At 45.4% G+C, this 16,180-nt stretch overlaps 2 protein-coding genes across 4 annotated transcripts in view; both read right to left on the reverse strand.

The window, feature by feature from the left end:
* The window catches only part of WDR6 (WD repeat domain 6), a 78,037-nt gene extending 66,659 nt beyond the window's left edge, over positions 1-11,378 (reverse strand). The window contains exons 1-2 of one of the 3 annotated variants that reach the window (XM_085624350.1): positions 11,271-11,378; positions 2,179-2,291 (exon numbers count right to left, since the gene is read on the reverse strand). In XM_085624350.1, coding sequence (XP_085480476.1) covers positions 2,179-2,284 — 106 coding nt within the window. In that variant the 5' untranslated portion in view covers positions 2,285-2,291; positions 11,271-11,378. The other 2 variants (XM_085624349.1, XM_085624348.1) reach the window with 2 other exon arrangements.
* On the reverse strand, positions 8,978-15,668 carry LOC146797343 (protein FAM200B-like). Its single transcript, XM_085627592.1, has 3 exons — positions 14,948-15,668; positions 14,079-14,197; positions 8,978-9,250 (listed from the first exon to the last, which is right to left on the reverse strand). The coding sequence occupies exons 1-3, from the start codon at positions 15,666-15,668 to the stop codon at positions 8,978-8,980; spliced, it is 1,113 nt and encodes a 370-aa protein (XP_085483718.1).
* Between the last annotated feature and the right edge of the window lie 512 nt (positions 15,669-16,180).

The following is a 16,180-nucleotide window of genomic DNA, read 5'->3' on the forward strand; positions in this document are numbered from 1 at the left end:
CTCATTCTTCCAAACAATTCTTTCCCTCCATCTTTCCTTCAGGAGTGTTTTGTCTCAATATTTTATTCTCTTTTAACAACCTTTACAATGAAAATGAGATACAGATGACGATGATGACACACCGAGAAGTAGAAAGATAGCTTGTCCGCACAAGGTGTTGAAATGAGAGGTCGTGTGCACACCATACCATCTACGTTTAGCCATAAGGAATAACCTGGACTGAAATCAACCCCTATAATCAAGTGGATACACTTCGGAGCTGGTTGTCAACCAAACCCCCAGGAGCAGAACAAGCAGCTCATCTGAGGCTTGTAAGAATCCCAGATACGTATCCTTTATGATGATGCAACCGCAACGCGACCTGGAGCAAAAATATTACATGAGCATTGGTCCATCATGTGTGCATAAACAGCGATTCTAATAACTACCCAGAGCCCTTGAATCTGATGCACCCATCTATCATGTCTATGTACATGGCAACCAGTACAGTTCCAGCACGTTCCCTAGGTTTTTCTACAGAAAGCAGGACACATTTCCTAAGAATGTGGAGAAAGCTGTGTGGCTAGCAGGCATTTGTACCCACTCTTTGTGCAGAGGGAGTAGAGAACACTGCCTGAACCAGTATTTATTATTAAATAGCATTTCCTTTCCAAATACTGCATGGAATAAACAATATTGTCCCCCTTTAATGTGTTTAGTAGTAGAGGGGATATGCAATGTGCTTGAAACATGCTGCAGAATACCTGCGGGGTACTGTGAATCCTGCCAATTTTTTTTTAGAGAGAGCAAGCCATAAAATGCCACGCCTAAAATGTTAAAACAACAATTGATGGACAGAATGCAGATCAATGTCATACATTCACCCCAGTACAGAGATCTGGGCCTAAATCCATCTTTTTTGCTACCCATGCCATTTCAGTTTGAACCCAGCCATATGCAAATCAGTCTTGACCCTGTGCCTCATGGGAACAGCCCAGCCCGAACTGCCAGGCCATGTCCTCCCTGGACTGAATACAAGCATCCTAGGATCGGTTTCGGGGTTTCACCCTTCATCGGCCAGGAAAGCTGGACTCCAGTGGCATGGAGAGCATGCCTAAAATGTTGGCACTCATTCCACGTTTGCCATAAATGCCAGGTAGGGTACTTTCTATTCATGTTTACTAATTCTGAGAGTAAAACAAAAAGCAAAACTGCCAATGTTGTAGCAGCTACATGGAGGGCGTTTAGGAACACTTTCGCCGATCCAACTCTGGACACAATTTAAACATGAAATCTATGGAAATCTATTTTTGACTAATATTTTTGGTGATTTTCTTTGATAGTTACAGATCTTAAGAACACCCACAATGGCACAAATGAAGCACCACCCTGTACTTGGCTGAGTGTTCCTAAGCAGGTATTTTAAGACCAATTTCTACTGCCTGCTGCCAGTCACTGCACTCAACATTTGAAAATAAAGATCAATCAAGTGATCAACATATGGCCAATAAATACAGCCTAGATTAAAGGTTTTGCCGATAAACATATTTCATTCTCTAAATTTATTAAATCTGTAGTACAAACACACGAAATATACACTGTAAATAGAATACAAAAACAATAACCGGATCATAAAATGAAATCTGACTTCTTTCTGTAACTTTCTTAGTTTATGAATGCAAAGATCTGTGTGCAACCTGCAGTTCACAAGTTAAAACCCCACAAGGGCTGACTTTGCCTTTCATCCTTTAAAAAGACAATAAATATAACCCTCGGCATAACTTAAATGGTTGCTCGAATAATCAATGAGCAACCAAACCAATATGAGGACGGGGATTACTACTCTTTTATGGGAGGTAAAACAACTTATTAAACTACAGTCTGTTTTGCAACAATGTCGGCCATTTTCTTAACTCTAAATGTTGTCATTCCCTCTCATCCTGTTGCCCCGGATAACCGAAGGGAAAACCCCTAACAGTGCTTTACCTTTACAACATTGTGGACACTGGAATGGCGTTCTCCAAACTATCAGCTAAACTATAAAAACTAAAGAGGGTACTCTGCAGAGGTCAGCGATTCTCTGGACATTCCGTGACCAGGTTAGTACTTGTCTTATTCATCAACCCAGAGACCTATATTTCTTTTCACAGGATCTTTTTGAAGGAGGCATGATTAATTTTTAAATATATGATGACCTACCTGACAGCAGATGGTCTCCGACGAACTCCAAGGCTGTGATGGGTGACAGGAGCAGCTGCGACTCCATTGCCATGGCTGCAGTCAAGGCTGAGCATGGGTCCCTCATTGGGCAGCTGTGGTGAAACAAGAGATTCACTTTACCAACACCACACTATCCCATCATTAAACTGGCATCAGTGCCAACAAATCAAAAGGGAATGCTGTCATGTGTACACTAGGAAGAGGTGCAGGTAGCTTTATTCACACAGGATTGCTGGATGTAGAACGAGCATGTAATAAACAAAAGAGCTTAAAGACACTGTGCTAGAGGCATGGATTTTCACTACAGCTCAACAATTCCTGACAGCAGACTCCCAACTGAGAGTAAAGTATTCCTGTGATCTCACCAACACCCTCTAGCATAAAGTCTACATTCTCACGGAGAAAAATACCACATGCATCAATCATTCTACATCATGATGACATTACAGCACGCATTGATTGCAGCTCTCCATAATGGAGGAGGTGCTCTATTCAAGATGACTGCACTTCCTCAATTGCTGTCTTCTGCAAAAGTATTACTTCTCACTTGCCAAAAGATTCCTCATTTCATTGCAATAAGAAATCACGAGTTATCCGTGGGTTGGGGGTTCCAAGAGTCTACTTAACCATATGAGTACAATGCCCCCATGACAATTGGCTATTTACAGATGGGGAAGATCCAGCCATGTGTCTGGAGATGGAAACTAATACATACTGTATTAAGAGATTTCAATACAGACAGCACTTCTCAACCCAGATGTTTTCCCATCTTTGTACTTTTGTAATTGATTTTGCATTCTATCAAATTGTCTTTTACAAATATTGCCGGTTGAGACATTGTCATTTGCTACTAGGGATGAAAACCCTGAGCATCCCTCCCCTCTTGCTGCAAATAAAGAAATAGTCCTCCCCTCCCACCAAGTACTAAGATCCAGATGGATTGGTGGCACCGTTTGCTGAGGATGATGGTCTGGCATAAATGGATAATGAAATAAAAACCTTATGGCATAGCACCTGTTTGCCGTCAGTGGCGCGGCTCTCTGGGTTTAGTGTCTAGGACACCATCAGGATATCCACAGTAGGGGGGAGTTTGGGGGGTTAGTCATAGGAAGTCATCCACTTAACTGTGAAAATAATTTGAATTGCATAATTCACAGTGCTTTAGATATCAACAAATCAGGCATACAATGGAAGACAATAGGGCTGACCTTGCCGCAGTTACGGAATATAACCCACTTAAATCAAAGGTAGTCTTGAACAATATTGAGCCTATGAGTATCTCTCGTATCTAAAGGGTGCTAGATGTGAGTAATCCTGAGCACCTTCAATCTCTCAAAGGCAAAGGGAACCACAACGTGTGCCCCCTAGAAGAGGAGAACTGCATAGAGGCTAAGGTGGAGGCCCATCAGGTGACCATTTCGGCATGCTGCAAATAACATTTTCATCTAATATACTATACGCCATATAGGCTGCTCAAATGGGGAGAAGAAAGGATGATCTATGTCTTAGGTGCTGCTTGTGTGGGGGCCCTTCCTTCCATGTCATGTGGGAATACCGAATGATCCAGCTGTATTGGTCAAGAGTCCGTGAAGAGCTGGCACAAGTCAGTGGGAGGCGGCTTGTTAAAGACCCTCCTTTAGCACCACTTGGGGTAATGTCGGACGTGGGGAGACAATGAGCATGGAGAAAACTAGTATTCACAGGCTTAATGCTGGCTAATACTGGAGGGCTCCTATTGATCGTCCAGAAGTACAGAGGCATGGGCATATGTGCAGCGGTCGAAAAGTCAGTATATAAAGCTAGAGGTTGACTAAGAAAACATAACCAACTTCTCTACAAGTAACGTGACCCAGACCTAAGATGTTGGCTCAGATGGGATGGACTGTGTCCACTTGAATCTATGCTTGCACTTTGCTACTTTTGTTGGGTTGTAGACGGTGCCGGACTTGTTATGGGGTTGTGTGAATGGTTGTGGAGTTGCTGTATTGTTATGTTAACAATGCTGCATTACACTTGCAGTAAAAATGTAATAAAAAGAATGTTTGACAAACAGTAAACGGAAGTTGTTACAAACCCTCTTGTTTGTAGCCCTGTGTGGCACTTAAACCATGATGTGATCAGAATGACAAAGGAAGCGCCTCCTCAGTCACCTGGAGTGAGCCTGAGATCTGGAGCTCTTAGTCTGTGCTGATGTGTTGATTCGTAAGGGACCGCTGGAGTAATTCTGTGCAAACATTTCCACTTGCCTGGCAAGGACGCTCTGCTGCAAAACAATAGTAAATCAAATCCTGGGAGGTTTCTTACTTTGAAAACACAAACCCCACTTTTATGCAATTTCCATACACCGTGGAAATCGTCCCACCACATTTAGAGTGTGGAGCGACATGGCAGTCCCATGCAGGAAAATCACCAAGTGCCCTCCACACGCAGGAAGAAAACTTAATGCGAGTCATGGTAAGTTTTTTTTTCTTCAAGAATACACTCTAGCTATGAGAGTTTAATGTTGAAAAATTACAAACAAATGCCAAGTGGGCGCATCAAACAAGGTGCTCACTGTCAAAAGCTTCACTACTCGCAATTGAGCTGCTACGGTGATGATCTACTTAAGGCAAAAATATACCAGCCTACCTGGCTGGGAACTCCAAGTATGGCAGGCCTTCCTTCCAGGGCGGTCGAAGCAATGGTCTATGCAGACTTGGCATGCTGCACCCCGTATTGTAAACAAACCCCTCCTTTTTGTTTTTTGAGGCATGGAGAAATAACAAGTAGAAGAAGGCAGTTGAAGAAATATCTTAGTAAAAAGGTAGTGAATGGACACCAGGCATCCTCCTGACTACTGAAGGAGTCACCAATGAAGGATATGTGCCACAGGGCATTGTGCTAGTCAAAGTATTTGTATTAAACTTTTAGTGGCAAAGTGCTTGCTTATCCATGTGCCGTTCTTTTTTGTTTAGATGTGGTTTTAGGTCACTCACACCTGGAGATCACTAGAGAAATCTTATACCCTGCCTGTCCTACGGCAGTAGATATATCCCACAGACACTTTATGCCACATAAACGAGATTAACATATTCATCCAATACGATGGGTTAAGGGGCAATCCCTGAATGAGTAAAGGGGCAGCTCCCCCAATAACAGCAGATCACATATTATGCAATTAATTAGTGATAACGTCCTTGTTTTCACTGTTGCATGTATATAATTTTCACTATTGTCAGAGGTGGTGGGTCCCCTCCCTGATGCAGAGTTGTGATGATGTTTGGCTACCGGTCACAATACTACCTAGGGGGCTGATGCAGTCTTTCTAGTTCTGCGCTGTGGCGTGATTCGTGTGGAAGCCATGCAGGCAAAGAATCAGAAAGCCATAGAATGCACCCAAGCAGGATGTCAGCACGCTGGCTCTATCTCCTGGTCCAATGCATGTTGGCCTTATGTAAATCTGTATGACAGGTATTTCAGTGATGATTGTGTGTGAAGTTGGCCTGGTATATGCTGTTCACTAGTGAAAGTGGACACCTTGCACCAGTACAATTCGACTCTTATGGTAGTAGGTTTAAGACAACTTTAAAGAAAGCTATCCTAGTGGTAGCTGTGGAGAGCAGCCTTCAGGCTAAGTCTTTAGAGGGATGTAAAGCAGCTTGTTTTACCACATAATCTCTTGAATTACCAAATGAAAGGACACCACACAGTTATATATATCAAATATATAAATGTATTTATTACTAAACAACTCTCTACTAATCTCTTTATGAGATTAGAAGTCAGGAACATATGCACAAATCAACGTTTCACAATAAATTAAGCACATATATGGCTGGGGCCCTAGGGGCGTACTAGACCATATACTAAAAAAGAGACTTAGAGATAACGACTTGCAAAGGGACAAGGCCTAGGGCCTTCAGAAGCGTTGGGGCCTCATGAAACCACCCAAGGCAGGTAAGTAAAGGACTCACGGGGGACGCATGCAGTGTGTTAACACAGCCGCGAACCCCCGTTGACTTCAATGGTGCAAGTCGCAGTTGGAAATTAAGTGTTTTAGGGTACTTCGGGAGAGTCTACAAACAAGTCACTTACAGGGTAAGTAGTTCTAGAGCCAACACCCACAGGAGCACCGTAGTGCTGGAGTTACCTCACCCAGGGAAGCCGGGTGCATAGGTGTCTTTTGGTGTCGGGTCGCGGCATCGTTTTCAATGGGAGCCAATGAAGACTTGCTGCTTGTGAAGACAGAAGACGTGTCCGGTGGAATTCGAGCTTGGATTCAGAAGAAGGAAAACCTGAAAGCAGAGGGGACAGTGTTCAAAGTCACTTGGCAGTGACCCGGGGCAAGGAAGATGGATGCCCACAGTCGTCTGGTGTTTTAAGGTAGTTCACGGGTGTCTTGACTCTTCAGCCATGAGGTCCAGGAGGCGTCGGCGACGACCAGGAGCTGGATTCAGCGTGTCCCACGAAGTCTGCAGCTTACTGCGGTGTCGGTGACCAGATTGGAGCCAACAAGCCTTGATAACAGCAAGTCTTGTGGAAAGGACAAAAAGTCAGCGGTGCAGACCAGCAAGGTCTGAGGGACTCATCCAGCGATGGGAAGTCAGGGCAGGCCTGGAGCAACCAGGGGAGCCCTTTCGAAATTGTTGGAAAGTCTTCAGGAGACCCACAAGCCAGCCGGCAAGGGATCGTGAAGACACCTCAGGAGGATCCACTCAACAGGGGCCCACGGTCACTCTGGACGTGGTAGGCCTCTGATCTTTGGAGGGATCCCTGCTAGAGGCTTGGACCACATGTGGCCCATTGCACAGGTTCGTAGAACATCGTGAGGGGTTGCACTCGAAAATAGTGCACGGTACCCAGGGATTGCGGTTCCGCGTCACTCGTGGGGTCCACTTGCCTCAGCGTCGCTGGGGACTCTAGATGGCCTTGGAGAAGTCAGGAAATCCTCTTCCTGGGCTGCAGGGACTTCGGGCTCCGGCGGGAGCGGTGGAGTTTGCGACCTTAGTTTGTAGTTTTTGGTGCCTGCCAAACAGGGGAGTCACTCCTTGACTCCAAGGGAGATTCTTCAGTCTTTCAGAGGTAGTGGAACGTCGAAGGTCCGGGATTCGTCTTCAGAGCGTCGTCCAGGGGTATCTAGTTTGCAATGGCAAGGGTTCCCTAACTTATACTGGAAGGAAGGGACGGAGTAGCTATATGACCCCACCTATGGGAGGGTCAGGGGAGTGGGTGGCTACACCCACTTCCCTTTGTCCAGTTTCGCGCCAGAGCAGGGGCAGGTAGCCCCTGAGCCCGTTTGAACTGGTGTATGCACAGAGGAGCCTACTGCTCCCCCAGTGCAGGACTTCAAAGCACTCTAGCAGTGCACCCCCCAGCCCCAATACACTAAACCCTGTCTGGGAGGTCTGGGAGACGGTCACACCTCCCTGTGACAGGATACCTATTGTTGGGCTTCCTCCACTGCGAGTTTCGGTCATCAGCAGGAGGGCAGCCCAGTGTCTGTGACTGATGGCATCCATTTTGTGATGCCAGGGCTCTTCAGGATTCTACTGTGTTTCCACAGTAGGTACATGTCTATCCCTCTAGAAGCGTGGGATCATACCAGTTACTGGTGTGGGGGTATGATTTCAAAGCGTTTGACACCAAACACGACATGTTTTGATGCAGCCATTCCAAAGTTAGCATTTACCGCAAGGTTATAATGCACTTTAAGAGTATATGGTTTGACCGCACTCACAAACATCCCCAGAGAATGGACTCTGAGAGCTGCAGAGGGGCCCTGCTCAGGCAGAGGCACCCCCTCACATGGAAACCAAGCACCCTTCCCTCAGGATTGATAGGGCCTGCCTTAGGGGTGACTGATAGGTTTAAATGTGTGTGCAGGAGAGATATAGTGAACCTATATCTCAGTGAGGAGTGCTAGCACCACCTCACCCAGGCTGCAGTAGCAGGCCTGTGGTGTCAGATTTAGTCTGCTGCCCAGGGGTGGCATAATACATGCTTCAGCCCCTGGTAGGCCTGTGAAGTACCTATGCCCTTGGTACCTAAGGTACCATATACTAGGGACTCATAAGGCACCACAGTATCCAATCACTAGTGCACCTAATATGCACTCCATGTTGTTTAGAGAGAACAGAGAGGCTGGGGCCATGATTAGCAGGGTCCCAGCCAGACTATAGCCAGAAACCAGTGTAAACATCAGAAAAAAAAAGTGGGGGCAACATAAGAGGCAGATCCTACTCTCCTACAGATTGCAATTGATACACACAGCGATTGTCACCTCTCAAACACCCAGTTGTTAAATATTGTCATTACTTGTCTGCCTGATGGCGCCCAGGGCGAGGAGGTGGTGTCCCTTGCATCCGCTCAGAACACTGGTCCCAACGATCCCAAGCCTCAATGCACGCCGCGCTGTGGCCCGCTTTAACCCGAAGGCAGCGGCAGCCGGGGACATCCGAGAGACGAGGGATCAGAGGCTGCCCCTTCTGACCATCCTGATCTAAAATCATCGATGCGGGGAGGCCTCGTTGACAGACTGGTGCCTGCCCCCCACCGCGGTGCTCCTTGCCCCTTGCTGCATGACTCTTCTAGCACCCCTGGAGAGCCACTTGCAGTGATCCAGTCGGCCACCGATCGGAATTGCCACTGTCCGGGGGTTCCACTGTTCGGTGACAGCCTACCTCTACCTCACAGAGCACCCAGTAGCATCAGTCGCTGAGAACAATGGTGCTTTTCCCCAGGCTCACGAGAGGTGCCCACAGTCCACTACCTACTCTGCTCGCCTGATCCATCCTGGACATTACAGCTCCCCCAGTCGATTTCTGACCAATTGCACTTCCCTTCCGAAAGCTATGGGACGCTTGAGGTTCAACACGCCAATCTCGACACCTGGAACAATCGAACCAGCCCCAATTATACCAGAAACTCCTCTTCCTGGCAACTCCGCATGGTGCTTGACGCCTCCAGATGACAAACTTAACAAAGTTCTAGCTGCCATCGAAAGCTCCCGAATCTCCACGGAATCTAAGATGGGCTTACTGGTGGCCGAATTGAGCTTTCTAAGGGGCGACCACTGCAAAAACACTAACAGAGTATCAGAGGGTGAGAAGGAACTCTCAGCAATACAACCTCCGGTGGCAACAGTCCAAAGTGCACTCACCGACCTCCAAAGCCGGCTGAAGTTACTCGAAGAGAGGGCAGAGGATGCCGAAGGAGCAATGTCCGCATCATAGGCCTTCCGGAAGGTCTGGAGTGCCGAGATCCAATGGGGTACTTGGAAACCTGGTTCTGCTCCTTACACCCGTCATCCAATCTCACATTTGTTCTTGCCACCTGGTCCCTACTAGGCCCCTGATCCCGTGGGAACCTCCACACCCCATGTTCGCCAAACTCCTCCACTTCCGAGACCGCAATGCTATTTTGTGGCCAGCGAGACTGACTGGCTACTGAAGATTGACAACCACTCCATCATGCTGTTCCCTAACTTAACACCACCAGTTCAGCGCCAAAAGGCGTCATTCTTAAGTGAGAAGAAGGGTCTTCAAGAACTGGGCATCCACTATTCACTCACTCACATCCGAGCAACTGGCCCAAAAAAAAGGAGGAAAAACATGACCAAAACTCTATTGTCTTCACTTATCCTGACATGTTTAATCATCGGCGCCTATCCACACCCTAGCAGGGTAGGACCACCAGGGCTGACTCAAACACGGAAAAGTCCATGGGAGATCTTAGATACATTTGAAACTGGATAGTGTAGGGATCCAGCAAAGTGGTGAATAAAAATACCTCACAGTATATACCAAGATTAATCCTTTATTTGTACAATACTGGGGGTATGGTTAAAACATGAAAAAACAAGGTTACCGTTGAGATTTATTGCTCAATTAACGTTGATTAAAGGGAGCGCCAACATGTTTCAGCCCTCACAATGAGTCCATACGGATCTGGGGCCTTCTTCAGGGATAGAATTGTACCATTGCCTTAACAAACCACACATTCATTCTATGTGTGTGCAAGAGGCCTAAAGCTCTCATCTGAGATTATAATCAGACTGTGGATCATACCCAGTGATCTGAGCAGCAACCCTGTGGGTTTACAGGCGATGGCAGAACCTTGGCGCAAGTGTGACTACAGGATGATAGCAGGCGCCAGATATGCATGATGCAAGAATAACCCAAAATTAGGGTTATAAGAGGCTAGGAGAGAGGTGCCTCACAGTGTTGCAGCACCTGAACAGGGGGGGGGCGACACTGGCACTGGGCCCCGGGGAGCAGCCCACGCCTAGCGTTGCAGGTTCGCAACACCCATTGGGCTCACCGGGCTTCAGCCCCCCCCCCGTCATGTTTGTCAGCCTAGCTGAGACAGCCTCGCGGGCTGGCGTCCGTCTAATTGCAGCCGAACCCGAGTACTTCACAGGTCTTTAAAAGACCATTTACTCGTTAATGAGGCTATTGTTGTGTTTTCACCCCTTCTTACAGCCACTCTGCCTATGGCTGGAAGACTTAGCCCCCCCCCCCCCCCGAAATCTTTTTCAGCCCCCCCCCCCCCGAAATTTGGCTCTAGTTGCCCGCCTGGCGCCAGCCCTGCTAGGATCCTCTTGCTGAATGTAGTCACACTCTTCTTCTTCCAGTGCAGAATACAGAGCTGGTCCCCCTCTATCTTACCAAACCTTTTTCCTTCTTCTATTTCTCCGCTATCCTTGAAATTACTTTCATATTTCACTATACTAACTCAACACTAATCCTTTATAGGTTCCAGAGTAGCGTGCTGCTCTCTGAAAAAGTGCTTTTGACACCTCTTCATGGGTAGTAAGCACTATATAAATGCACTTACAAAACAATACAATAGCCCAATCTATTATGTGCAGTGATATGTGCCTTTTCCTCATGTTTCACAATTGAAATTGTATTTATATAGCGCTTTCTACCCCTGACGAGGCGATGAAGAATAATACGAACTACAACTTGGAGCTAGGCTGTCGGCTTGACTTCATGGGGAAGGGTTACAGAAAGACTGGTTTCCACAACTGGTGAGTTCGCGATACCCACCCGCCCGCTACTTACACGGACCGTTCCGGTCCATGAACCCACCTGGCACCCGTAGCCCCTAGTCCGCCGTCGCTCTCTTAATCGATCTCATGTGTTCCACCTCAGCACTTCCGGGTCATAGCCATCCGAAGCCCCTGCTGCACGTGTTCTGAGAGCCGTCAAGGGGTGGGCGGGGCTAAGAACGCCAAGGTCCACTAGGATTGGAGATTGGTAACTTCTCAGCCAATCCGATTGCAGAGCCCAGAATTCCGATGTGTTGATTGGCTGTGAGTCCGCAGGTGTCGGTATCCGAGCAACAGATGTGACAGTCACGCCTAGACAGGAAGAGCCTGGCTCGGCCTGTGGTCCTGGCTCGGCCCGCCCCGTGTTCATGCCAGAAGGCGCAGAGGCAGGGCTTGCTGAAATGGCAGTTTGTCGGTTGACCCTCGAAGTTGGACAGACTCGCTGCCCACGTTATTGTGCTGCCCACGACGTTATTGTGGCTCAGGCCGGCGGGTGGCTCCCACACGGGGCCTGCAGGACAAGGGTGGCAGTTCTCCAAGGCACCGTCATCCTGAGCATTTTTTCCTGTATTAAACTCTTCCCCTAAATACATACATGGCCAACAAATGTATTAGTAAATCTGTTGTGGTTCAGTTAATCGGGCGCGAGCATTTTAAAATAACTTACGGATAAGGCACCTGCTGTAGAGATGTTTGTGGTCCTTGCAAACCCGAGTTATAATAAAGAGTTCAGGTGGTTAATGCACCCGCTGGTGAAATCCGTGTGCGGTCTTCCCGTCTACTAACAGGTTTAACTCATCAAGAAATTGCATCGAGGGTTAATGTGCCTGATGCACACTTTGTAACATAGATATATGTCACAGAATTGTATTTTATGTAGGCAGATGCATGTTATTGCTTTTGCTTCTGAGGTACTTGTTTAACCTGCCGGCCACAATTAGGTGTGGGTAGGACGACCTTAATCTTCTTTCCTTAAACATTGGCAAGTCAGTCACATAAATAGAAATGACGAATAGCTGTAAAAAAGCATTTTTTTGCACTTTGAAGTGTGCAATGTGGCAGACATACATGTCCTTAGGGCATGTATGTGTGCCACACGTGCAAACATGCAGGAATCAGGGGTGCAACAGGGTGTCACTGTGACAGCCTGCCACCCTTGATTGTGCTCACCCCCCATTACCTCCTGGCCCATAGGAATCAATGGGAAGCCAGTTACCATTACCGAATCGGTAAATACCGATTCTAAATTACCGACCCATTCCGAATCGGTAAATATTACCGATGGATTACCTACATATCATTTACCACTTCATAAATACCGAATCGGTAAAATTCGGTATTTATGAAGTGGTAAATGTTAGGCTACCTACATATGGCCCATAGACACATACATATCTAACCTTTCTACAGAGGTTGGAAAACTTTAAAAACCTGCCTTTGACTCCTAGTTTAGCTCATGCACTCGTGAAGTGAGAATCTTATTATGTTCGCTTTCTTTATTGCGGTGGCCGCAAGGAGGATGAGACTAGAAAACAAGCATTTGCAAAGCCAATAGCTCTCGCATACACAAGAGCAATTGGCTTTGTCAGTGCTTTGTTTAGCCATGTTCTACAGCAGGACAAATACTGTGGAGCATGACAGAAAGTACAGGGAAAAAAAAGCTCTATGAAGCAGCCAATGCTGACCACGTCATAGCGATTTATTAGGCCGAAGCCAATGGTTTGCAAATACATCTTGCCATTCTGAAAGTTTCCCTGGGAATACATTCTGTCAATTTTTTACCATTGGTTTTGTGTTCTATATCCCACATTTGCTTGCTTTCTATTTGCTGGCTATATTTGTTTTAGGCTGGTGCTTGTTTTCTGTAAACAGGCCTTTACATTTTGTTCTTATCTAGTCACATTTGCTGTATATTCAAAGGCAGGGGTCAAATGTCAAACTCTGTTTTCCAAGGGAGCTTGGTGTTTCCTGTTCTTTTACTGACTTCAAAGTGCTAGGATTTATGTGATGAGCATGCTGGGTACTGACGGTGTGCTGGAGGAAGGCTGAACAATGTACATTTTTTCTAGCACACAACAAAATGTAAACATCTGTAAATGTGTGCAAATATTTCAGAATTAGGAAAGCGCCAATGAAGCAATTTTTGATTTGTAATTTAGAAGTGCGGTGGAAACAAATATTTGAATATGATAAAAACAAATCAATGCACTAGGTCAGTGGTTCCCAAACTTTTTTGACCCGTGGCTCCCTTGACCTAATTGGCAGTTGGCCGTGGCTCCCCAACATTTTTTTACGGGTGGGCGGGTGGGAGGGGATGTAAGCCCGACCTCGGGAGTACTTCCTGTTGTCTTCCTTAAATTAATTGGGATGCAATGAAGGTAGTATAATCATATTTGTAACAAAATACGAAGATAACAGCTGTTTAATAAAACTTTGTTAAGTGTGAAACGATACAAGATTAATAGCCAAATATGTTTCCATGCAACTTTTTTTAACCACACAACAATAGTTCACAAATTTCTATATAATAAAATATCTTTTCAATGAACAGGTAAAACAGAGTCCGAAATGTACCTTACAAATCCTAGTGGGATGGATGTGCTTGTTTTTCCTTACATAACTCCTGAAATCTTGGAGTTATTTTTGAGATCGCAACACGCATTTCTTTTTCAAGGTTAATTTTTGCCCTATATTTAGACTTTATCACTGCAACTGCTGAAAACCCAGCTTCACAAAGGTACGAAGTAGCAAAAGGGATCAAAACATGCAGGGCTCTCTTGCTTATCATTGGATATTCATCTCCAGCTTGGCACCAGAACTCAAGCAGTGACTGAGATTGGAACCTTACTTTCAATGTTGAGTCACTTGAAACATCAATAAGCTGTTCTGCTTCCTCATTGTTGAAATGCTGAGGTATCTCAGCGTTGAAGGGGTCTCTCACCCATTTTATTGGCTCCACTTCATCCTCTGGAAAATATTTATCAAGGTAAAAACGCAGTTGAGACAAATACAGAACAAAAACTGTCCTCAGTTCCTCCTTTAACGCCATCTCATTCTCCTGCAGGAACTGGTCCAATGAAGGAAAACATTTATAGTCACCTTTGCTTACACTGCTTTTCCAAAGGATCACTTTCTTCTTAAAGCCTGAAACTTTGTCTGACAGTTGCAAGATGTTAGTATTATTGCCTTGCAAGGACTTGTTCAGTGCATTCAGTTTTTCAAATAGATCAGAAAGAAAAACCATTTGTATTAGAAAGTCTGCATCAATAAACTTGTCAGCAAAACAATGTTCATCATCATGTAGATATGAGTAGATTTCATTCCTCAGTTCATACACCCTAAGCAGGGAGTTACCTAGAGACAGCCACCGAGAACTGCTGTAGAACAAGACACATGAGTGTTCCGCACCCATGTCCTCACACAGTTTAGCAAAAAATCTTGCTTTCAATGGTCTTGTTTTAATATAATTTACCACTTTGATGACAATTTTCAGAATACCATGCAGTTCTTCACTGAGGTTTCCTGCTGCCAGTGCTTCTCTGTGAATTATGCAGTGTGTCCAAACAGCATTAGGAGCTTTAGATCGTATGCGAGCTTGAAGTCCTTGGAAGCATCCTGCCATTGAACGGCCCCCATCTGTACAAACTCCAACACATCTCTCCCAGTCAATTTGATTCTGTTGCATGAAATCACCCACAACCGCATACAAGTCTTGACCTGTGGTTCCACCTTTGATTTCTTTACAGAACAACAAATCCTCAACAATTTGTTTTTCGTATAGAAACCTGACATAGCAAATAAGATGGGTGTCTTTGTGGTTGTCTGTTGCCTCATCCAACTGGAGTGCAAAGTCTTTGCCTCTTAGATTACAGATGAGCTGATCGTTAATATCTTCAGCCATATCATTTATCCTCCGGCTGATAGTATTATTAGAAAGAGGCACTTTCAGCAGCTGTTTACCCGCATCTTCGCCGATCATGGTTGTTACCATCTGAACAGCAGCAGGCAAAATCAGCTCTTCTGCAATTGTGTAGGGTTTTTTACTCTGTGCAACTAGATAGGCCACTTTATATGAAGACAGGAGGGCGTTACTATTAGTTTTGGTTTGTTTTGAGAAAGTGGACTTTTGTAGTTTGGCTTCTGCAACTTTTCTTACAAAAAAATCCCTTGGCTTTCCGACCACATTTGGGTGAAGACTATCAAGATGTCGCTTAAGTTTACTTGGAAGCATGGATTCCAGAGCCAAAGCTTTTAAACAGATTTCACATTGAGGACGGTCCTCGTTATTAACCTGAACACACGTGAAACCATAATCCAAATACCTGTCATCGTACTTTCTGTACTTGGCCTTTCGTTTCCCGTCCTCTTTTTTGTCAGAAGAACCTGCAACTTCACTTTGCTCAGACAAACTTGAACTTGGCATTAGAAATCTCTTCATTGTCAATCACAAAGATGGGAATCAGTTCCTCTCGTCTTTCTGTCTGTAAAGTCCCTGGTCGTCGTTTCTTTTCCTTTGCTGAAGTATTTCCAGGTTTCTTCCAGGTCTCATCCACAGACTCCATGGAATAATAAGCCTGAAGTACAAAACATCCAGATAAGACAAGTATAAGTAGAACTAAAGTTATTCTCTGCCTAATGATGGATCTATTATTTCTGTTAGTTTGCAATAGTAGCCCATGATGATGGTGACCATTAGGACTTATTATTCTTATTGGTACCCCGCACAGACAGAAAGAGCATTCAGTTTTCTAATGAAGTCTAAGGTCAAATAAAATGGCAAATTGTAAGTTTGCTGCAATTTAGCCCAGCGGTTGGAACCAACAATAGAAAACATGAGCAGCTCTGACTTAGTTCATATAAGCAAGGTTTAAACCAGCGTGAAATCAAATAGAAACACATTTGGCCTCTTTGGGGATGAAAACCTGAGGCATTGATGCGCTTTTCTTTTAA

The sequence above is a fragment of the Triturus cristatus genome, chromosome 9 (genome assembly GCF_964204655.1).
Source record: "Triturus cristatus chromosome 9, aTriCri1.1, whole genome shotgun sequence".
Lineage (NCBI taxonomy): Eukaryota > Metazoa > Chordata > Amphibia > Caudata > Salamandridae > Triturus > Triturus cristatus.